The 25,000-nt window shown below is 35.0% G+C and overlaps 1 protein-coding gene and 1 long non-coding RNA gene across 2 annotated transcripts in view; both read left to right on the forward strand.

Moving 5' to 3' along the window:
* Window positions 1-986, forward strand: part of LOC125661628 (uncharacterized) — a 1,381-nt gene extending 395 nt beyond the window's left edge. The window contains exon 2 of the long non-coding RNA XR_007365016.2: window positions 693-986. This is a non-coding gene — a long non-coding RNA (uncharacterized LOC125661628). The remainder of the gene's footprint in view (window positions 1-692) is intronic.
* An 11,443-nt stretch (window positions 987-12,429) lies between these two features.
* Window positions 12,430-25,000, forward strand: part of LOC130049451 (uncharacterized) — a 19,669-nt gene continuing 7,098 nt past the window's right edge. The window contains exons 1-2 of the mRNA XM_056147115.1: window positions 12,430-12,518; window positions 24,549-25,000. The exon at window positions 24,549-25,000 is cut by the window's right edge and continues 131 nt beyond it. Coding sequence (XP_056003090.1) covers window positions 12,511-12,518; window positions 24,549-25,000 — 460 coding nt within the window. The 5' untranslated portion in view covers window positions 12,430-12,510. The remainder of the gene's footprint in view (window positions 12,519-24,548) is intronic.

Here is a 25,000-nt window from a genome sequence, read left to right on the forward strand (position 1 = left end):
TGAATATCAACTTTGAAATTGAGATTTCAATCCAATGTTTTCAAGGGAGTCCATGCTGGAAATGGTCCCATCCATGTGCGAGAAAAGCTTAGATCTTTACAATCCACGCTGTGCTTTGCATTGTGACATCAAATGTTTTGACTGTAACAGTTGAACATCATGACTGATTTAATGTTCTTCTTCTAGAAGGCTTTTTATCATGTAAAAATCCCTCTTCAACATGCAAAAATATACATTACAGATATGAAAAGATATGGGGTAAGTGTCAAAGAGACTGCACTCCATCCATGAGAAAAAGAGGGAATTTAAAAATCTAGAGGTCTCCACAAGGCTTTCAACAAGGTGGAATTTCACTCGTGAAAAGCTCTAAATTCTCCCAAATAAATAAAACATGTATCTGTAAAATTATACTTCTCTCACCTAAATATTACAAAAATATACATGTAACATAACATTTAACACAAAGACAAACCTATGACCACAATTCCTGACTTTGGACGCATTATGCGTCTCAACAATACAAATCAAAATTCTAACATTTTAATAAAAACCGGACCAAGAACGAAAAAAATCAGGATTTTTTTTTAAAGATCGGAGTTTTAAGGTCCTAAGTCGGAGAAACTCCACCCAAATCGGGGTGGTTGGCATCTCTGTTACTGGTAGGAAATTGATGAAGCTATCCATTCTTACAGAGGAAGAGAGATTTGGCGCTATGAAGTATGAGGAAACAAAGAACAGGGTTGAAACTCAACTAAAATTTCTTAAGAGCCATGTGAGCTCCTGAAATGTAATTTTAGGGAGCCCACAACAAAGCATGCTAGCCCACATCTGATGAAATGTTATGCAAGAAATCCATGAGACATGTGAATGGATCATATATTTTGTGTTTGTTTTAATTCATTATAACATTTGAATGCATGTGAATATAAGTTTCCGTAATTTTTTATTGCATATAATATGCGTAAATATACTCTACCACAAAAACATTCATTTCTTCAATTTGTTTCGACAACAAAGCTGCTTTCTGTGAACTGACAGAAGTAGCTTTCTATTTCTTCAAATCCCTAAGCCACATTCATCAGGAAGACTGCAATCATGGTCTTTTTCCCAGCAAGCTCAAAAAATTTCAGCTATTTTGACATCATGCAGTGATCTTGCTGATCGACTTGGGTAAAAATTGTACATGGTTAACTTTCGTTTTAAAAGGTCTCCAAAACAGTCTTCGACGTTAACCAGTGGCCCGATGCCCGAGGCCAGTAAAATCGGGATCGGGTTTCTTAAAATATTAAACCCAGGAGTCCGGCGGGCCTGTAAATGTTTTCTTATATGTTCTGTATATATTACAAATAAAGCGTGAGATTGACTCAGACTAAATGTCATGACTTAGTACAATCTCTCACCAGAGGGCGTTATGCTACGCTCCACAACACCTCTGATATCGTCTGATTTACAAGAATTTTGTAAAACAGAGCGTCTTTGAAAATAAAATAAATCTGCATCATTTTCATAAATAAAACATAAATTTATGAGTTAAAAACACATTGGTAGGTATCGAAACGCTGTATTACGTTAGTGTAACCTCCATATTTATGGAACTATTTTGTCTTGTCAAATGTATTAATTTCACTTTCACTTCGTAACTATGGACTCTACATAAAAGTACATTAGAAAAACTAGCGAGATTATAATGATGAAAATCTGACATTACACAAAGAACAGAAACGTGTCTTTCTGTTGGAGTCAAAGACGCTATTTTGTCCGTGCGAGATCATGTGGTTAGCCGAACTATTTATCAGACGATAACAGAGGTGAAAGTGAAGCTTGCGTAGCGCGCCCTCTGGTGAGAGAATGGACTTAGTAGTCAAATTTCGCATAGAAAAATGATCAACCATGGTGTCTTTCCTGAAGTATAAGGAGGGGGCTCGTCCGGGAAATTCAAAACCACCCAAGCGTATTTCATAATCACAACCATCCGTTAAAAAAAAAAAACCCAAAAAACCTGTCGTACAAGGAGAAAAGAGCGAAAATTCATGCCCCATTGGACCGAGGGTAGGCCTTGGCTTAACATTTGATTCTGGAGAAAACAAAATGTTTTGTACGCGGTGTATAAAAAACAAAGTTGAACATGAGCTGTTGATGTATCTGCGAGATTAATATGTTGAAAAATAAAATAAGACAATCCTTTTAATGTCAGTTGTTCTCTAACTATGTTATCTTGACCTGTATTTTCCTACAGTAGAACAGGCATGTATCTATAGTGTAGAATCAGCAAATGACGTGGTCAAATTAGAAAAAAACATTTTGGGCCTGTAAAATATTGTTCGGGCTTGCACAGTTATTATACTGGGAGGCCCGAAGGGCCTGTGCTTTACAAAGTTTTTCGTGAAGACTGCCAAAACGCTTTAAATTAAGCTTGTAAACAACTCTCGGAAAAGCGTCTGATCGCTAAAGATATACTGACCATCAAACCTGATGCAGTTATGTCAGATTCCTGTTCACAGAAATCACTCGCCATGTGGGCGAGCGAGACAGCAAATTTAGGTGCCCACACTAAAAATTGCTTGCAGATTTGTCTGATATCTACAGATCAAAGCATGCCAAATGCGTGTATAAAATTTTATAAGTATATTTTCCAAAATGATGCTTTAGAAAATTAACCAGTCCCAACGGACTGACTAAAACAAATGTCAGTCAGTCCGCCAGACTTTTAACCAGTCACAGACTGACGGGCATATGTTAATTTCGAGCCCTGTTCTTGCACCTTGAACCCGTTCTTGTGTTGCATACTCGGCGTTCGGAATCGGCAGGAATTTGTGCTCATTCGAAGATCGGCGGTCTCAAACGCACTCAATGTGTTTGGAAGATCAGGATGTCAGTCATGCAAACACTTAACCATGCAGGTAATCGACCATAAGTTCAAACATCTAAGAGATTCAGACAAATCTTGCTAAAATCTTAACCAATTTAAGATTGATTTCCGGATTTTCACTAGTCTGTACGGACTAGTGCTATTGAGAATTTACTAGTCCGACATGTTTTTTGCTAGTCTCGGACTTACGAACATGAGGTAATTTCGAACCCTGCTGACGGGCATATGTTAATTTCGAGCCCTGAAATGTCAGCATGTTTGGCAGGAAAATCAGCCCTGGCTTGAATACAATGATGAATAAATTTGGTAAAAAGGAAAACATTGCAATGTGTAAGTTCATGTCCGACTTGAATAATTTTAAAATTAATTCTGTATGTGGACACGAAAATAGTAAATCAGGGTTTAAACTTAGCACTCGTCCAATCGCCAATTGCCAGTAAAATTTTGAATGGGCACCTAAAATTCACTGTCTTGCTTCCCCAAATCATTTTATGCAAAAGTCACCGGATCATCCTTTTCCTTCCGTGCAATAACTCAAATTATACACTACATTATAGTTTTAATCTTATTTGATAATTATTTAGAATTTGTTACAGTTGCTTGATATTCCATCAGGTTTCTTTTAAGGTCTTGATTTCAAAGGCCTGGGCCTTTCCAAATGGGAAAAATAGCGACATTAGCTTGACATCGGGAAAATGTTTCATACAATGTAGGGTGAAAACCAATCCAGGGTGCAGTAAGGATTGCATGGATTCCTTCTAATTTTCAATTTGGACCTCATTCAAATGAACAGAGGCCAAAAACTTATGTTTACTTAACAATTTTGAAGCAAAAATTGTAATCTATGGGCCTGTGATGAAGATTTATGAACTTGGCTACCTTGCTTGATTTTTTTTCATTGTTTGGGAATTTCAAAGCAAAAATTGGGAAAAAATATCAGCTTTTTAGTATTGGGAATGTGGCCTTATTTCGGCCCCCTACAGACCCTAAAAAAATCCCTAATATTTAATTTTATTGGATAAAGCTTGGCCTGGTAAAAACTTGCTTGGTCTATATTTGTATTTTCACCAGACTGTTTGTCCTGTAAAAATTATAGACTCTCATGTATACTGCTTAAATTTCAGGCCCAAAAGGGGAGGTGCGGATTTAGACACCAATGAGCATAGTGATGAAACGATTGTCGCAGATGATCAATTGTCGGTCGTTCAGACCTCTATGATGCTAATAATCGATTACAAATTAAAAGTCGCCGACATAGTTGACCAAAAAAAAGTGCGGAAATCATTTCAATTTCGTTCACATCTTCTTTTCTGTATGTCAAACCTGATCAAAAAACAAGCAAAATTGTGGGAGAATTAATGGTAATAAAGCCAACATTCAACAGTCAGATAAAAGAGTCTAACTCTGATAACTTTCAGACATTGTGATTAAAAATAAATTCCATTAATTGATGTATTGAAATTTTGATTTATTTACCTGTGAACATAAGGAACAAAGAAGAATTCTATATGTTTAATGATTCTGTTATGTATATTGAAAACAAACCCACTTAACGTACTTCCACACTTCTGTGACGTCATAGGATTTTGCAAAGTCCATGATTTAATGATAGGAACATAAATTTTGTTGGAATCTTTTTCAATAGTTATTGTAAAAAATCTTGTTAGCCATAAAATATTTCAAAAGTCTTAGTTATATTTGAATAGTCAATGATATGTTTCAAAATATTGAATCCAAGGACAATAACTCTGTTCTCATTAAATTATTTATCAAGTCCATAATGCGATAGATTTCCTTTATTTTTGACAAACATTTGACCAAGGTGATAAGGAATCATTATCTGTGTCTTTTCATGAAATTACATAAATTTTTTTAATCCCAAGTGATTTTAAATAGCTCAGCTTTATGGTGCCACACTTCAGTTTTTGATGGGGGTATACATAATCTGGAAGCTATAGATTTGAAATTATTAAGGAAAGGTATGGATTTTTTCCCATGAATAACTATAACAGATAGTGATGGGCAATCGGACCAAAAACCATAATTGATTATCGGCAATAATCGGACACAAGTAATCGATTAATAATCGATTATAATCGTAATTGGCATTTAAGTGTTTTCCCCTTATATTAGATGTAACAGAATCATTAAATGTATGGAAACAACATTTGAATTCTTTTTTGTTTCATTTGTTCACAGGTAAATAAATCAGGATTCCAATATATCAAGTGATGGAATTTATCTATAATCTCAATGTATCAAAGATAACAGTGATAGGCTCCTTTATTTGATTGTTGAATGTCATTGTTGTCACCGTCCTTCATATCTCCCGCCATTTTGTTTGCTTATTTTTGATCGGGTTTGACATACAGAAAATAAAATTTGAACAAAGTTGAAGTGATTTCCGGATTTTGTTTGGTCAACAATGTCGGCGACTTTTATTTTGTAATTGATTAGTAGCATCGTAGGTCTCTGAACGACCGACAATCGATCATCGGCGACAATCGTTTCATCACTAGTGTTATTGCAACTCTACTAATATAAACAGAAACAAGAGATGTTTGTAAAACACATATGCCCCCCATGGTGCAAAATTGAAAAGGGATATACACACACACATCATTTAATTGAGAGTAGTATCATCAATTCAAAATATTGAGCAGACAATATCTTCCTATGTCAAGAGTGGATTGACCATGTGACCTAAAACTCAATAGGGGTCATCAACTCCTGAAGATGTACCAGTGTACCAAGTTTGATGTCTGTCAAGCAAAGGGTTCTCAAGATATTGAACGGACAGTATATTCCTATGTCCAATTTGACCCTTGACTTTTGACCATGTGACCTTAAAATAATTAGTAGTCATCTTCTCCTGAAGATGTACCAGTGTACCAAGTTTGATGTCTGTCAAGCAAAGGGTTCTCAAGATATGGAGCAAACAGTATATTCCAATGTCCAGATTATGGTTCGATTGCCATTCAGCAAAATACAGTATTTAAAAACAAATACAAAGTGTTCATTTTTCATATAGTTTACCGAACACACTCTTTAGATTAATTGGCAGTACTTTCTCATCGCCGGTGTGTGTATTTCTTGGTATTTTGGTGAATTGATAAGCATGATTAGAGTGTCAGTGCAAAATCATACGTACATTGACACATTTGACGTATCAAATCGTAAGCACTTGGTGTTGGTATATAATCAATTTAACTTTCAGACAAAGAGTTATATTTCAAAACTCCTAGAGTATAATTCAAAGTATTAAAAAGAACTAAAAAAAAAAGCCAACCTACCGACCCTTTATCAAAATCGTATAAGGTGACCAGAAACAATTTTTTTTTATTTTGGCCTTAGAATGAGCTATCTACTTTTGCGATTCTTTCGTAATTTGGCCACATTAAACTTTCACAAAGTGACAAGAAAGGTGAAGATGATGCAGACTATTTTCTAAGCTAAGAAGGGAAAAACATGAGCAAGAATAGCAAGACTATGTTTTTGAAACCCGCTGTTGGTGCTAATTTGAATGAACAAGATACTGCATGTTGGCCTATTCATGAAAATTAGGTCAGTCATTTTCATATTCACTGGTCCAACAGGACAGTAAAAGTTGTCAATTGACCAGTAAAAATTTAAGTTGATGGCCCATGTGACCAGTGAATTTTCTTTCATTATTTTGTAAAGTTCATAAGTTAAAACTTGTCTTCGTGCAATTGGGTTCAGGAGTCCAGGATCTAGACTACTGATCAAAGGTGAAAATATGCAGTCCACTCGGAAAATTTAAGAAAGAATTCATCAGTCTTGATTGCAAGCAAAAAAAAAAATATCTTACTTCTCTCTCGGTTAAAGTACTTGTAGTTGGCTGCCTCTAAATAAACTTGTTCGAATCTCACAGATCTACAAACATAAATTGCATAACTCTGAAACTGAAAGCTTAAAAGGAATACTAGTAGCCATGACAAAACACATTCTAGCCACCCCTACCCACCCACCCACCCCCCCTTTTTTTTTCTCTCAGACCTATAATACCATGATGACCATGGAAGATATATATCTTATGTTAAAGATCATGTTTTTCAAATGAGCTAAATAAACCCACAATCTTGGTCCATTTGTTACCATTACCAGGGCGTGAGGACTCGTCAAGCCGATAGAAGAACAAAGCCACTCACCTAAATTCTGGCCGACAATGAAATATTGGTCGACTCTTTAGAATACTTCGGCAATTCATCACGTAAATAAGCCATCAATACATAGATACATCAACATTACCTAAAATTAAATATTGATGGAAACGACAACCTCGACTTTATCCGTCTCCATCGAACATTCTTGCATTTCCAGTTTCGGCCATGTGGGTCACGATCAGAAAATGTGTCGCACCTTGTAAAACCTAGACATCGGCCATTGCTGATTTGGCATATAAGTGGTTGGAGATCACTTGAAATGACATTAAATTCCTGAAAAACACATTGTTTCAAACAATATTACCTTTAAATTCTTGTTTTTCATGACTTTGTAAACTTTTCCCGCGAAGTTTCTGCGATTCGCAATGGCGGCCTTGACATGTGCGTACATATCCCATAATCCTGCATTCCTGTTGTTACCTGTTGAAGATGTAAGGCGCCAATTTTAAAAATCGATGACCCTCACTTACTTTTTGCATGTCGGTAATCGATTTGTGTAAATCGCCAAACTTCGTACTATGAACAACAAACAATCTTCATATTTGTTTGCAGATCTTTTAAAATTCTTTTGAACTGCTATCAGAGCTCTATGCAATAATGCAATGATAATAATAATAATAAAAACAGTTAACAAAAAAAAAAAAAAAAAAAAAAAAAAAAAACACCCACCAAACAAACAAAAAACAAGCAAACAAACACACAACATATCACGGGTGTGATAATTTATCAATTCATTATGACAGAGAAGAATCTACCGAAATAAGTATAACATGTAAACACATTACATCATATTCAGGAAAATGTATATAGATATTATATATATATATAACATCTCAAGATTGGGCCCAAACGACTTTATATCGGTAACCCCCCACCCCCCACCCCCGTTCTCTTACTCAAATCGTGCTCTCTTAGGGGCGAGATAAAAATGTTCAAATGACCAAAAAAATAATTCATATATACATGTCAGTATTTTTTCACCACCACCACCCTTTAAAACTAAATATGCTGAATGTTGAAACTAATCGATTAAAAAATAAAACATACGAGTATTTAAATAAAACTCTTTTCTACTGTTTATTCTCAAATGAAAGTGTACATTAAAACTATTAAATTGTAATATTATTATGTGGTTTTTAATTAACAGTCATATGTCTTTTTTCACATTTATAAGTGTAATCGATGTTGGAAGATAGAAATTTGTAAACGGTAGTTTTTACCCAGCCACCCATCTCCTCCCCCTAACTATTTAAATTTAGATTTTTATCCGACATCGATCTTTTGATGTCACCCCTTAGATATGCTCTGTGTATTATGATTTTTATGCTTAATTTTCATTGAAATCCACCATTATATGCCATCTGCAACTATGAAGATACATTATGCTCCGCGACCTATATATAGTACCTACTTAGCGGTATTTATGGAATGATATAATGCTGCATCAGTCATGAAGAGAGGAAGAATATGATTCAGCCATTGAGATTATATAAAGGGAATTCTCGAGCCGAGCATTAATTAACCATGAGGTACATGTACATGTATTTACTTTCTTGAATTCTTTATACGACCACCGATTTTTAGACTTTTTAATAGGAGACATCAAGAACACTGTGCTGTACTTGCCTTTCATATAAGTGCATAAACATGGGCAAATATTTATACATTTCCAATGTTTTTGTCTTGGATATCTTTACCGATTGTAATGATAGCTATTTCCTCATGGATGCAAATTGCCAATGCAATGCTGATGTGAACATTTCAACAATGTGCGTATGAATCTTGCATTGTAAATATAGTACATCTATTCCAATAAAAGTGAAAGTAAAATGTAAATATATTTAAGTCTTATATATATTAAAGAAATAAATTCCAGTTTTGAAAATGCATGAGTGCATGAACTCCAACGATTCATATTTTTCTTAAGCATTATGCAGGCAGTTCATGGCTTCATGGTTTTTTTGGTTGTTGTAATTGTTATTGTTAAATTCATGGGTCGGTAAGGGGACCAACAATTTTAGACACTTTGAACGCATTTTTGTTTAAATTTCTTACTGAATCGATCGATTCGCTCGACTAATATTGATACACATTATGATGAATTCCTTTCTTCTGATAAGGAAAATAAACTTTACTAGGTTCTTTAATCCGAAGTGCCAAGGCTTCCTCTTTTTTAGAATCAAATCAACGTTTTTATGAGGATTGAGGGGGGCATTAGCTGTCACCTAGAGGACGTAAAAACTGTTTAATACTGTACCGTGGTTAAAACGCCGGAATGTCTGAGAGAATGAAGAAAAATAAATCAGAGAGTAAAAAAAGAATTTCAAGCAGATGGAATGGCGGAGTGGGGGGGGGGGGTGTAGGACAGGACATCAATATAGAATCAAAGTTGGACGTTAAAATATACATAATATAGAGCAGATTCATATGTGACAATGGTTCGAATCCAGTTGGAATTCAAAGCTAAATTACATGAGAATGTACAAAGGAAATTTAGATAAAAAACTGTTTTAAGAGTAGCAAGGCCATGTTAACCTGTGACAATAGGCAAGCGTTTCTGTAGTGTGAACAGTAATTTTTTTCACGGATCTTAGGGTTAGGGTGGGGTTAAATCGGGAATTAAATTTATATAAAAGATGATTATAGAGGGAAAATCTTCTCCATAATAGCGAGGCAATGTTAGTCATACTGATATTGAATCATCTCCATTATGTGTGACTTCAAGTTCGATTAAATCATGGGGCTAGGCTGAGGTCATAATATGGGGTAAAAATTTGTCGTGGAATTAAAGATCGAGGATATAAATCTGCTGATGAAGAACAGAGGAAGGTGACTGGCACATGGACTTCTTGTTGTTTTAAGCATATTTTATTATTCAGCGAATCAAAAGGATTGGTAACAAGTTCTGACAACTAACTAGTCTTTGATTGATTAATTAATTATGGTTTTACGCCGTTTTGGCACTATTTCAGCCATGCATTTTACGGCGGTTAATTAGTTGAAATATGTTTGGTTGTGAGTGTTTGAGTTTCCCTGACGGCCCCCAGTGAGTCTACTCTTTTTAGAAAATCGGGGGAACGATCTTTTGTGTGCCAAGGGGGTTGTGATCCTTGACACGGGACACCAATGAACGTCCCATCCGACGGACATTCCCTCGCTTCGGGTATTACAATATCTAATGTACATGTATATGTTATATCATAAAAATCTGGATGTCTAGTACACACTGTACAAGTAATTAAATTGGGAAAACGTTAGGTACATAATAACTACTTAAAGGCATATTGTCAACGAATTTTGTGGGAGGAAAATAATTGTCCAAAACTAATTTCATTTTTCTTAAATAAAATAGCAGCAAAAATGCTGAACTATCGGTCTGCAAAGGCAATGTTCGCATTTTCCACACGAACAAAACGGAGAATTGGTAGTATAGTACATAGTGTGTTATTTATAATGTAGTAAGGTAAAAGTAAGACAAACAAAGCAGTTGTTATTCTGCTCTGACAGTTATTTAGTGTCGAACACCAGTCTGATTAAAATCAAACCTCTCACTTCGCTCGATATACGGATAGTCGCTTCGTGGGATCGAACACATACAGAAGTTCAACATAGCTCTGAGGAGCAGGGGCAGAATGAAAGTATACACACACATATATAAAACAACAAATACAAAATAAGACTAAGCTAACAAAAGCAATATATAGAACTTTTAACATGCACACAGTCACACACATACATGGTTTAAAAGAGTCACACAAAATTAAGCATATCTGTAAAGCAGCAAGAAAAGTTCAGCAATATAAAAATTCAATAATGTCAGACTTTGTAAGTAATCGAAAATACTTGAAGATAAAGGAGAATAGCGACCAGGACAATCCCATTCTAGCAATATTAAAAAAAAAAAAAAAATAAGAAAACGCAAAGGGGACATAAACACAAGTTTAAGTACTAAAAGAAACATAGAGAAAAAGGGGTGAAGGAGGGAATTAAAAGTAATATAAAGATGAATTTTAAATAGGGCTAAAATAATTAAAGAAAAATAACTCAGAGCACACTGATCCCCTGCACAGTGATTCCTCTTACATCTGGAGCTGTCTCTAGGAGTCCGCCTTCCGTGTGTCTTACATCTGGAGCTGTCTCTAGGAGTCCGCCTTCCGTGTGTCTCACATCTGGAGCTGTCTCTAGGAGTCCGCCTTCTGTGTGTCTTACATCTGGAGCTGTCTCTAGGAATATCCGCCTTCCGTGTGTCTTACATCTGGAGCTGTCTCTAGGAATATCCGCCTTCGGTGTGTCTTACATCTGGAGCTGTCTCTAGGAATCCGCCTTCCGTGTGTCTTACATCTGGAGCTGTCTCTAGGAGTCCGCCTTCCGTGTGTCTCACATCTGGAGCTGTCTCTAGGAGTCCGCCTTCCGTGTGTCTTACATCTGGAGCTGTCTCGAGGAGTCCGCCTTCCGTGTGTCACTGGAGAGACGGTTCCATATGCGGGTGAACTCATATTGCAACAAATTTTCAAGTCAAACTTAGTTGTATTGACTAGGAGGATGTTGGCTTGATAGTGTTTTCGGGAATTGTAAGAAAATGAGTTGCAGGACAGAGAATTATGAAGATATTAAGAACATTCATTGTTCAAAATCCTAAAGGTTTCAGGAGCTAGAGTTAGTATTCAGCTGTTTATACATGCAGAAGTTTCGTTTTTGTTTGCTCCAGGATAGCACTAGTTGGAGATCGAGTCAGTCATAAAATTGTTTTAAGATTTTAACAAAGCGGAGATCTTCCTTTTTTAAATTTCTCCATTTTGGCCATGCTAATTTTACCACCAATGTCCCAAATTAAAATTTGATAGGATGAAAGACTTGTAAGAGTTTTAAAAAAAATATAATCTCATCATGCTTTTAAAATAATATCGGGGATGTCCAAAATTCAGAGTTATCGTTCGTACCTCATAAATTTGCTATTGTAAAGTGGACCGAGCGCTTCCGCGCAAACATCGAAAGTAGGCATATTTTTGGATGTTCACTCAGTGAATACATACTTTTGTTACATATTTTTTAACTGCTGTGTATTTCTACCTCTAGATCATTAGATTAGTTTGCATCTTCGTTATTTGGAAGCAGATACGTGAAATAGCTCCTTCGCTATCGTAAACAAACGTGACGTCACAATTGAATAAGAATAGTCCCCGGAATTTTACAATGTTGGGTTTTAGATGGATCAAGAAAACCTTGAATACTCTCTATGGAATCCGTAGAAAAAGACTATCTAAGTATAAAATAACAAGAAATTTAGCAGCACTAGCATACGAAGGAACTGAATACCACTCCCACGTGACCTTTACATGACGTCACAATCAGTAACGTCACAATCATAGACTGCTAGTCGCATTCACGACATTGCGCTCTACCAATTTTCCTTTATAGATCTACAAGTACAGATTTAGAAGACGACTTCCAAACATCATGTTCATGTATGTATACTCTTTTGTATTTCCTTTTAGATAATTATAAAGACTTGATTGATAGTGGGAAGTTACGTACAAGGGAAGAGGAGGGGGGGGGGGGGGGTAGTAACGAGGTAAGATATGGAGTACAGGAAGAGAATATGTAGAGAGAAGAGACGGGGAGAAGGGGGAAAATGGCCGTCACATGTAAAATTTATGATTATGGACAAGTTGCATGTTTTGAATGTACAGTAAGTTTACATTTATACGGAACTCCAAATTAGCATACGCAAATGATAGATATCTGGGCATAACAACCCATCTTTTATTTCATCAAGTGTTTAACAAAACCAGGACATGTATACATGTATTTATAAAGACAAAATTATGCTGTATATATAAAAGCACGTGTAATACAAATTATATATATAGATAACATTTTAATGAACATTCTATGTGTGTATCACACATCCTGAGGTTGAATATAAAAAATCATATCAGTATCATAGGCACCTGAAATGTGGATAGCCTGTATTAATATATCTTATGTACATACCCCTACCCCCTTCTAGAAAGAAATTATTTTTATGCAGAACCATTGCCAATATATTAGTACATGTATCTCACAAGTGATCATCTCTAAAGCTTACAGAAGGTTGAAACTGACTATTCAGAACGACTTATGAGGATGATTGGTGGGGAAATAACATTTTTTGGATAAATTATTGGTTCTTTATAAAAATAATTTCTTTCTAGAAAGGAGGGGGGGGGGGGTATGTACATAAGATTTATACAAGCTATCCACACTTCAGGTGCCTGTGATCAGTATATACGAGCTATTCACACTTCAGGTGCCTGTGATCAGTATATACGAGCTATTCACACTTCAGGTGCCTGTGATCAGTATATACGAGCTATTCACACTTCAGGTGCCTGTGATCAGTATATACGAGCTATCCACACTTCAGGTGCCTGTGATCAGTATATATATAAGCATTTGATTTTGAAAATTGCGAAGATTCCTGCATTTCCTGATTCATCCAAATTTCGTTAAAACTATGTCAAAAATCATTCACGTTCCAAAACTCTGTCAAAATTCATTCACCTTCCAAAACTATGTCGAAAGTCATTGACATTCCAAAACTATGTCAGAAATCACTCACATTCCCAATTTGTACTGAAAAACTTGTTACAGTCTCTGTTCAGATTGTAAATATACAGTGTCTGTTCAGATTGCAAATATAGATCTCTATATTTCCGGTAGTTCATACCAATATTCATGATTTTAAATTTCCTTTGTATGATCAGTAATATTATAACTGTAGATCTATATAATTGCATACTTAATTCCACGTAGAACCATAAAATTGTATGTATTGCTCCCTACACTTAGAACATTACACATATATGTACACAACATATTAACATTGAGCCTGGGAAAATGATTAATTTCCAAGTTGTTGACATAGACTTCATATTGAATAGGATTGGTAACATATAATACGCATAAAGGGATGTTGGTATATTTTTTGATATTCCGTTCATTACATATCCGTAACATATTGAGTCTGAACAATAATGTCAAAATTGACTACTTTGCCTCTGATTTGTACAATTGTAATGTTTTGTAGAACTAGACATGTTGAACTATATAGTCGGTATACCAATTAGTGGTTTCTTTGAATAAAGTGAACTTTGAACAGCATTGTTTCATAAAAGTGGACGATGATTTCAATTGTCATCTAGCGGGATACTAATTCTGTGGCAGTTTTGCTTCTGTTGGTGCAAGTTCATATGTAAACAAATCTCGGGATCTCCCCAAGATGAATAGAATCCTTCATCAGTATACGAGTGTTGGATTGGGAAATTCCACCGCGGAGACAAGATTCGCTTTCTAGGACGAGGCTACATGCCGGGTCTTAGGCATCGAATCTTGTCCCCGAAGTGGAATTCCTCTATTCCACAGTAGTAAATAACGAAGGATTATTTTCTCCTCACACTTTATCTACAGTTTACTACTTAAGTGTAATATTCAGGAGCTTTCAGGATATCTAAAATCATCAAAACCATCATTTGAACTTAACTGCAAAAAAATAGTTTTAAACTTAAAGACAGTTAGAAAGAGCATACGCGAAAATGGAATAAACATGACAATGTGTAAACTAAAAAAATTATGATAAGACTACCCCTCAGAAAGAAATATATAGCTTAGATATATCAAATTGAAAACTGAAGAATCCAGTACAAAGTATTTCACTTCTTCATGTCACGTGAATCATAGAAAATGCATGACGTCTTAAAGAGATAGTAAAGCTCATTTTGGTTAAGAAGAAAAATTCTCACCCCAAATCATCTTATTCCTTTCTAATATCACCACGAAAGAAAAAGAAAAAAAGACAAATGAACGATAAATACTTCTGGTATATCCAGGGGTCCGTGTTTGCCTAACTCTCTATTTTGTATTTCTTATAGGAGTTATGAGATTGATCACTGTTCGTTGTTTTCACCTTTCATCTAGATCAAATTTGAAATGATTACATTTGCGTGAAACGTTACACTAGGAGCCAGGTTATAGAACAGATTGAATTTTTGTCCAGGAAGCAAAAGTTCGGGAGATGTAATTAGATAATTATGATTGTTTTAAATACGGTATCAGTAAATTAATGTATAAAACTGACTGCCGTAAAATGGCTGAAATATTGCCAAAACGGCGTAAAACCATAATCAATCAATCAGTTGGACTCATTTTAATTCTTTAAATTGACCTTTACAGTTTACTATCTTACTGACGCCGTAACCGTAAAAAAATCCCACATGGCTGTCTCACATGGGTAATGTCGGTCTCGCACTGGTGATAATATCTTTCTGTGTGCATGTTCTTGCCGTGCTACATACATGTACGATATTCACAATCAAGGTCACTCTTATTTAAATAACTTCGGTCTACAACTCAATGACGACGAATGTTTCCTTATTTGTCAGGCTGCGAACCTTTTGTTTTCTTTTAATCTTTTTAATTTTTCCTTGTTTTCTTATCCCTTTTCTTTCTCCTTTTTTTTTGTTTTTGGACTTTAAGTCTTATTCATGTCGGAACGTCACCAGCTTATTACTATTACATATAGGTACATTGAAGTGTCAGACATAGATTTTCAATCAGGGCCGAAGAAGTGACGGTTCTTGATTGTTACAACACATGCCGCGACATGGGGCCTACTTTTTAGCTCATCTGAACCGAAGGCTCAAAGAGCTAATCATATGGCCATATGTCTGGCGTGAGGTGTGCGTCAACTTTTTGGAAAGGGGGCTATATCTCAAGAACCCCTTGGCCAAATTTTGTCAAATTTGTTACAGGGTATCCTTGGCCCAAGGGCTTTCATTTGTAATAAAACTAGGGTTGTGACCCTTTAACAAGGGGAGATAATTAGGAAAATGTAAACAAGAGTAATGGTTGCTAAAAATCTTCTCAAGAACCACTGGGCAAATTATCACCAAACTTATGCATAAGGATGAGGGTATAGATTGTAGATAAAAAATTGTTCAAGGCATCATCCTGGGGCAAAGAGTGTGGTCTCAATGTCACTTCAAAGCTGACATTAAATTTTGTTTTGTTAAAACTTTGATATTTTGCTTAGTATAAGGACTAGGATCATCAAATTTTGTCCTACTTTTTGAATTTCTCAGGTAATTATTATCAAATGGATTTTGATGCATATCTTAGACACTTTTGAGCCTATGATCATCAAAAGTTGTCAGTTGTTGGATCGTGGGACCTTGAACTGCGTCATGTAAAAAGTATGTCACCATGACCTTCTTTCTGAATTTTATGGCTAATCATTTATAAATACATTTTAGGTTGTTATTTCAGATACCGAGAGGTTTAGAATCATCAAACCTTGTAAGTTGATGCGTTTAGATGCCTCAAAACATATTTATTTTAAAAAGTAGGTCACAATGACCTAATTTTTGAATTTTGCAGACATTGAAATTTCACATTTTCAATTTTAGATGCATATTTTGGACACTATGAAAGCTAGGATCATCAAACTTTGTCAGTTGATGCATGTTGAGTCTTCAGAGTGTGTTGACTAAAAAGTAGGTCACCGTGACCTATTTTGGGGTTTTGACGGCTATATTTAAATATTTCAGATACTATTTGACTTACAATCATCAAACTTTGTCAGTTAATGGGTCTTAAGTCTTCAGAGTGTGTCGACCAAAAAGTAGGGCACTGTGACCTACTTTTGGAATTTGACGTTTATGTCTGAATATTTTAGATTTTATTTGACTTCAATTATCAAACTTAGTCAGTTGATGCATCTTGAGTCTTTGGAGTGTGTCGACCAAAAAGTAGGTCACTGTGGCCTTCTTTTGGAATTTGACGGCTACATATCTCGGTAAATGAGCTGTTCAACGTACATGTATCAAGTTTGACGCAGCACCAGAACTGACTATGCAACCAATGCAACCAATGGTAGTGTTCCTTGTACCGTCCACTTCCGCCATCTTGCAGTCTTGCATCTCCTTACGTTTATTACGTGTAAAGCAACGACACAAAGTCAAAGGATTCAAAATTCTATAATAATTTTTGTAATGAGTAAATGTGTCATTTGTTCAAAATAAAATATTTAATATTCGGTGAAAAATTTACGCCATCTGACACTTTCAACGCGTAATCATTACGCGCGCATTCTATACGTGTGAATTAGTACTTACATAATTTACATTAGTAGTAATACTGAGCCGTACAATATATACTAGGTTTTTAAAAAATATATGATTAACAAGCACATTCTACGACCTTTATAAATACTTCTTGTCGGCCTGGATATTGGCGCGAGGGGTTTGATGTGGGAGGAAACCGGAGTACACCCACGTGTCCGAATGGATGACCACATTACCCTCTCACAGACAACTGCTGATGATTCCGAAAACTTGAATGCGTCACAGGTAACCACTACGCTGCTCGGACACCTTACATACTTGGTATATCTCCGGTTCAACATTTTATGTGAATGTAAATGTATAGATGATGGCGATATGCGGTTCACACATTATAACAAACAGGCTAGGGTCTTTCTGTACGAGACAGATCGCTTTTTCTCCTAGTAGACTTGCAAACTTTAGAAAGAAAACCCGTCGAACATATATTTATGATGATTAATATTTTAATTACTGAAATGATAGGGGTCCTCGGAATTTTTTTAAAAATTGGGTTGGATGAAGTATCTGGGAGTTAGCTTTAAAAAAAAATTTAGCAAGGCCACGTCAATCGTGCGCAGAAAAGTTGTTCATGTAAAACTACACCCCACCCACCCACTTGTTATGTTTGTTAGTCCGTTTTATAGTGTAGTTGTTCCTGCCACAAATAACACCTAATTACAGTCTACAGATACAGATATTATAACAAATGTGACTAGAAGTAAATGAAGAGGAGTTCAGACGAGTTATAGCCATCGTACTAAAAAGTAAGAAAACGTTTTGATTCGACAGTGGGTTTTTTAAAAGCACTCCCCGGATCTTTTGCTGCCACTCACCGTGTTCATATCTCGGTTTGCTGTCACTGGTCGTGTTCATATCTCGGTTTGCTGTCACTGGTCGTGTTCATATCTCGGTTTGCTACCACTCGTTGTGTTCATATCTTGGTTTGCTGCCACTCGTCGTGTTCATGTCTTTGTCGTAGTATTAATTGGAGACTTTCTTCTCACACCCCACATCCCTTTGATACGCCCTTTTTATATGAAACGTATGATGGTACAGCGATGGTCTATCCGTCCGCTTTCTGTTTTTATTTTCGTTTCTCTGTAATATATTAAGCTGACACTAAGACACTTGCAAGATAGCTTCCTAAATGTGGGTCACTCTAGATCTTGTTGCGGTTTAAAACCATTTCTACTTTTTTTTTTTACAGGAGTTTTGCCTCTTTATTTGAAATTTAATGTTGTAAGGAAAATACATGATTCGTACGTCTATAAACTCCTCCCACAGATTTCAAGTTGGGGCCTTTTTATTTAAATGTGTTTGAATGTGCATATGGCAATAATTTTGATGTTAGAATTTTTTAGAAAATTAAATTACACAGGTTGTTAGACTAAGCATTACAATACATACATATAGAAATAGTGTGTCACGGTATGCTTCCTAAAATAAAGTTCTACAACTCGTGGTGTGTTTTTGCTATGTGATAAAACACTCTACATAGGCGTAACCGGTGTTTGTTTGGTTTTTTTTTTTTTTCTTTGTTTTTTTTTTTTTTGTTTTTTTTTATTATTATTTATTCATTTATTTATTTTGTTTGGTACTTTTGTTCACTATCATTACTGGCCGCGCAAGAAGAGCGTTGTCTGTTCTGATACGGTTTTCAAACTGAAAATATGCGTTTCATCGGAAGTAATGTTTTCGTTTAAAACTGCGGAATGGACATGAATGTATTTTAAAGAATATTTCCAAAATTAATGTAACACGTACTTAATTGATTGGGAATTGAAACTATTGTTGATATTAGTCTTCACTCTTCGAGTTGTATAATCTCTAGAAATAATTCAAGCCTATCAAAATATAAAAAAGTAATAAACATTCAATTTGTCATTTTGTATTGCTTTTGTTTCGGGTTCAATTTAATTCAGTTATTACTATATCATTCAAGGGTGTGCAGTGTTTTGTGCATTGAACACTATTTCTATGGATTTTACACAACTAGTAAGACATTCAAGTGGTCTGGGGGTGATACGAGGAGTTGAGTCCGGACAAGTGAAAAGTCCAAACATATGTACGTGTACAGCACCGTGCCATAAATGAGTCAACTTTTATTTATTTGGCTATTACATTCTGTAATTGTAAACAACGTTAACCACTTTTCTAAATCATTTTCATAAACTTATCAAGATTCGATTTTTAGTAATGTTTACACCATTAACAGTACTAATATCTGCACTTTATGATCTCTGAGACTCAGTGTCTTTTTTAGCTCACCTGAGCTGAAAGCAAAGGTGAACTTTTCTGATCACCTGTTGTCTATCTGTCTCTCTGTAAACTTTTCGTGTCCAGAACCGCTAGACCAATTTTAACCAAACTTGGCAAAAAGCAACCTTGGGTGACGGGAATTTAAGTATCTTTTAATGAAGGGCCATGTCCTTGTCATTTAAATATCTTCGAAAGAACCATTGGATCAGAGAAGTTGAAATTTACATGAAAGCTTCTTGACATAGTACAGATTCGAGTTTGCTAAAATCTGACATGGCCCCAGGGGTAGGGTAGGGCCACAATATGGATCAAAATTTTACATGTGAATATACAGGGACAATCTTTTAAAAATCTTCTCGAGAACTACTGGACCAGAAAAGTGGATATTTACTTAGACAGGTTTCAGGCGGGCTTTTATTTTTTGTCAGAGACCCTTATAAAACCCTTATATTTTCACAAAAATCCTAATTTTACAATTGTATTGAATCAATGTAATTAGTGGTTATCTGCATTATTCAGCATGAATTTTTGTACCATATATAACAGACCACTTTCTTATGGTTACATTGAAATACTGAATATCCAAGTTGATGGCCACTAGTACATGTATGATCCTCTATGATGGTAATTCCGCTTTTGTATCTTATGTATATACCTGTTGGGAAGTGCAGATTAATTTTGTTTTTGTTTTGATTAGGAAGTTTTACCCCTTATTCTTGTATGAAAATTCCTTTTAAAAACCTTTAAATGAAATCTTCCTGACATAGAGTAGATTCAAGTTTGTTCAGATCATGATCTCCGGGGGAAGGGTTGTGGCCACAATAGAGTTCGAAGTCTTACATGCTGATATACAGGAAACTCTTCCTCTCCAGAACCACTGAGCCAATTTTAACCAATCTTGATATACATCATCCTTGGGTGAAGGAAATTCAGTTTTGTTCTAATGAAGGACCAATCCCTTTCATTTAAGGTATTCAATGTATAATGACCATATTTCATATATAATAAATGGATGGTGGAATATTTGTAATCATGACATCATTTTGAAGGGTTCATCAAATAAAAATAATCCACCATAGGAATTTTCAAAATTTTGTTTTCTGCTTGATATATTTCACCTAGAATTTAACATTGAAGTATATGGAAAAAGCATGTTTTATTACAATATTTTAAAAACAAATTATATTTTCATACTATCTCTTGGTAGAAAGTTACATATATACTTTCTTTTTATGAATTTATGAAATAAAATTAATCATTGACCACACACATTTTTAGAAAATTAGATTTTTCTTATGTTTACAAAGGGCAGACAACTCTTCCAAAAAGTCTTAAGTGCGAAAAGGTCAGCTTCTAATCATTTACCACTCGTGTGAATTTCATCTGCTTCACTTTCATCATTATTTAACAATAAACTTTTATGTTGATCTGAATCCTTCAAAATTGTTCACAATCCTTTCATTATACATGGAATACCTTAAAAATCTTTTCAAGAACCACAAGGTCAGAAAAGTTGAAATTTATGAAAACTTTCTGACGTTTCAGATTCAAGTTTCAAGTTTGTTGAAATTATGGCCCCAAGGGATAGGTTTGGACCACACATGGAAAATTTTTATGTTTGTCTGCCACTCACAATTAAAACCAATTCCGTTTAAAAGATAAAATAGGTCATTTATTAAGTATAAATAAAAACAAATCAACCTGAATAAAAAACAACTCTCTGGTATATGAAAAATACACAATATGCAATGAAAAAAACATCCAACCAGGCAAACACTCCAGACAATAACAAGGAGTTGACTAATGCTACATTATGCACTAAATTGGTAACATAATTATGTACAAAAGTTCGTCATTTGTATTTTACCAAAATACTGGTACTTGTACATACGACTAGAAAATTGAGATCATTCAATAAAACATCCTGGTATGGGGCGTTACCTCGCCACATTAACAAGGTCACTGCTCCCCATAAAAATCGGGTCACCATGTTAACGCCCAAACAAACTAGTTTTATATACAAATATATAGGGGAAATCTTTTAAAATGTTCAAGAACAACTGGGCCTGTAAAGTGGAAATTTACATGAAAGCTTCCTGACATAGAGTATATATATTAAAGTTTGTTCAAATCATGGTCCCTGGGGGTAGGGTAGGGCCACAATAGGAAATCAATATATCAATAGGGGATCAAGGTTTTACATATGCTGATATATAGAATTTTAAACTAATATCTCTTAAACTATATAAGCTAGGGTTTTCATATTTGTATATGTATTCTTTACAACAATACCTTTGTGTGATCTTGTGACCTTTGAAGTTTGACCTATTTTTATTTTAAAAAATTGACCTATTCAATATCTCCTGAACTATTTAAAGTAGATCTTTGATATCTTAAATACATATATATATATGATATATATAATTCATAAGGCAATACCTTTAACTTCATGTCATAGTTGTTTACTTTGCGATCTTGAACTCAAAGTTTGACCTACTCTTAAGAAAATACATGTATAACTTCTTTTATATACAATCTGTATCTGAAACTATTTTAGGTAAGATTTTCATATGTTTTATACATGTAGATTAAATTACCTTGTGACACAATGGTGTTTTGATTCATTTATCTATTTTTGCCTTGGAGTTTGACCTACTTTTAAAACAACCCTGACCTAATCAGTATCTCCTGAATTTTTAAGATAGATTTTGTGTATAGATGACGATATCTTTCATTTCATACCATGGTGTATGATCATGTACCTTTGTCTTAACCAGACCAACAAGACCATTTCATTATCATATTGGTGTTGATGCAGCTCTGCCTTATGTGAATTTTTATCAGTTATGTCGTGATCCTTTGGGGCTAGGTTGGGGCCACAATATAGAGTAAAAAAAATTATGGGAATAACTATTGATAACAATTCTTTTCAAAATCAGAACTGCTGAACATTGACTGGGCCAAGATGATTCAAGTTGGTGATGTAACCCATGGGCCTCTTGTTTTCCTTCAACAGCCGTACACATATTATATGACTGTAAGAACACTTCACTCAAGGTTTTCCTTCCACTCTTACAATGGATTATACATGTATTGTAAGGAAACGGAATGCTAAAAGTTTATGTTAAAGTTTCATTAATTACATTTCTGCAATTGTTGGTAAAAGTTTTAAAAGTCATGAATAAAATTTGAATTAAGTTAAGATATTTTGTAAACGTTATTCATATTTCATAAAACTGAGCAAAAATGAGTTCATAATGATTGTTCAAACAAAAGATATTTTTCAATGAAATATATAGCGTAAAAGGTGAAAGTTGACTGATTTATAAATGCCGCTGACCGAAACATTCCTCCGTCCTTAAATTGACTTCGCCCTCGAAGACACTCAACCCAGTATCTTTATCCCTTGGCAGTCATTTTTACCTGTCAGTTCCAGGGGCTGGTCTAGACGGCACTAAATGCAACGGGCCAGACCGGTATTCGAAAGTTTGATTTTGTAAAACATCACTGTATACCAGGTGTCTTGATCGCGCACTTTCTATGCGCTTATCACAATAGCCGCGTTTTCTTAATCATCGGGAAAAACCTTAGTCAAACAACATAACTAAAGTAAAAATATAATGATAATTATTGAAATACACTCACACATCATATTATAACAATAATAGTATAGAAAATGTAAAGGAATTTACATATTTAGGGATTCAAGGAACGGAACATTTTGTAAAGCTAAAAAGCACTTTTGTGAACAAGCGCAAAAAACTATGTGTGGTGTGATACGAAAAATTAGACAATCTAATTTATCTGTAGAATGTCATCTTGATCTATTTGATAAAGTGGTTGTACCTGTTTTACTTTATGGATGTGAAATTTGGAGTTCTGAAAATCTAGATATAATTTAACGTGTACATTTAAAATTTCTGAAAACTATTTTTGATTTGAAAAGCTCAACTCCTAATTATATGATATATCGAGAATCTCGGCGATTTCCGATGTATATCAAGGCTTATACAAGAATGATTAGATATCTACATACTGGGGGAAATTGTTATACTCAGAAAATAAAATTGTTAATATTGTTTATAGATATTTTTGTACCCAATATGATAAAGTTGGACTTCCTACACACACCCCACATCCCTTGGATTGACTGTGTTCAAAAAAAAATTTAACGTGTGTGGACTATCAAATATTTGGAATGAGCAAGGTTATTGCGTAAATGTTAAATGGTTATCTACAACAGTTAATCTGATTTTGAAAGATCGATTTATTCAGAAGTTGTCTTCTGATGTTGATGACTCTTTTAAGGCCAGTAAGGGCTAGGTTTATAAACTTTTTAAACATTGTTTTGGTTTAGAGAAATATGTACTTACTTTGCCTGTAAAATTAAGAAAATTATTTATGAAATTTCGCACTTCAAATCACCGTTTACCCATAGAGACAGAAATACTATGTACATTTTGTAATAAAGGAGAAATGGGAGATGGATTCCATTTTATTTTACAGTGTCCAACTTTTTCACAATCAAGGAAAAAATAGATAGACAATTTTTTTTTTTATGAAAGACCAAATATTCTGAAGTTTTCTAATCTATTGTCAACTGATATGAAAATATTAAGAAATTTCTATGGTGTTTTCGCCCCTCATATTTTCTGTTGTTCTTCGTAATTGTTCTTCTGCTACCTCTTAAAGGTATTACTATTATGTTTACTTACAGACATACATTGTATATTATGTTCCCCTCTGGTATCTAAGAAAGTTGTATTGTTCCATACATGAACCTCTGACGATTTTTCTTGCATGATCATGTATTATATTTCCTGTACTTCCTGTACCGTTTAACATCGTTTGAGCGAATAAATTAAATTAAACCAAAAATGATATACATGTACTAGTATGCTAAAGTTTCTCTCCTGTCCACAGGCCGTTTTACTGGATCACTGCAGGCTTCAAGCTAATCCCCAAACCTCTGCCTGATTTTCAATTATTTTCTGATTGGATCTTTTGCTGTTTCCAACATACCCTACTGTACAATTTTACAAGAAATGGTTCTTATCTTGCTTTTACTTGATCTTTACAAGGTTATTATTTTTATAGGTTCAGAAACTTCCAAAAGAAAAACGAGGAGCTGGTCTTTATACATGATAACATGTATAAAGTTATTCCTGACATCCCGGTGACACAGGAATTGTCGATCCCAAAGGAAGTAAAACAACCACCAATGAAGGGCTCGGGGAAGAAATATGAAGTATTACCCCACGTCGGGGACTTCCAGCCTCTGTCTCGGGACAATACCACAGCGAGGCTCAATCCATGTATTGAGGCCTTGCCCGAGACACCAGCAAAGAAGTCCCGAGTTCCCCTCGCTTGTCTTGCTATGGAAAAGATTCAAAAGTCCATTAGCAAGGCAGAAAAGAAAGAAAAGAAAAAGAGGAAGAAGACTCCAAAACCCCCTCCATCTGCCCCGCCAGAAGACATCTATATCATGCCACAAGTTTTTATTCCTCAGCCTCCGCCCTACCCCCTGGATCCAACGAAGGCGAGGAGAA

This window comes from Ostrea edulis, chromosome 8 (genome assembly GCF_947568905.1).
Source record: "Ostrea edulis chromosome 8, xbOstEdul1.1, whole genome shotgun sequence".
NCBI classification, from domain to species: domain Eukaryota; kingdom Metazoa; phylum Mollusca; class Bivalvia; order Ostreida; family Ostreidae; genus Ostrea; species Ostrea edulis.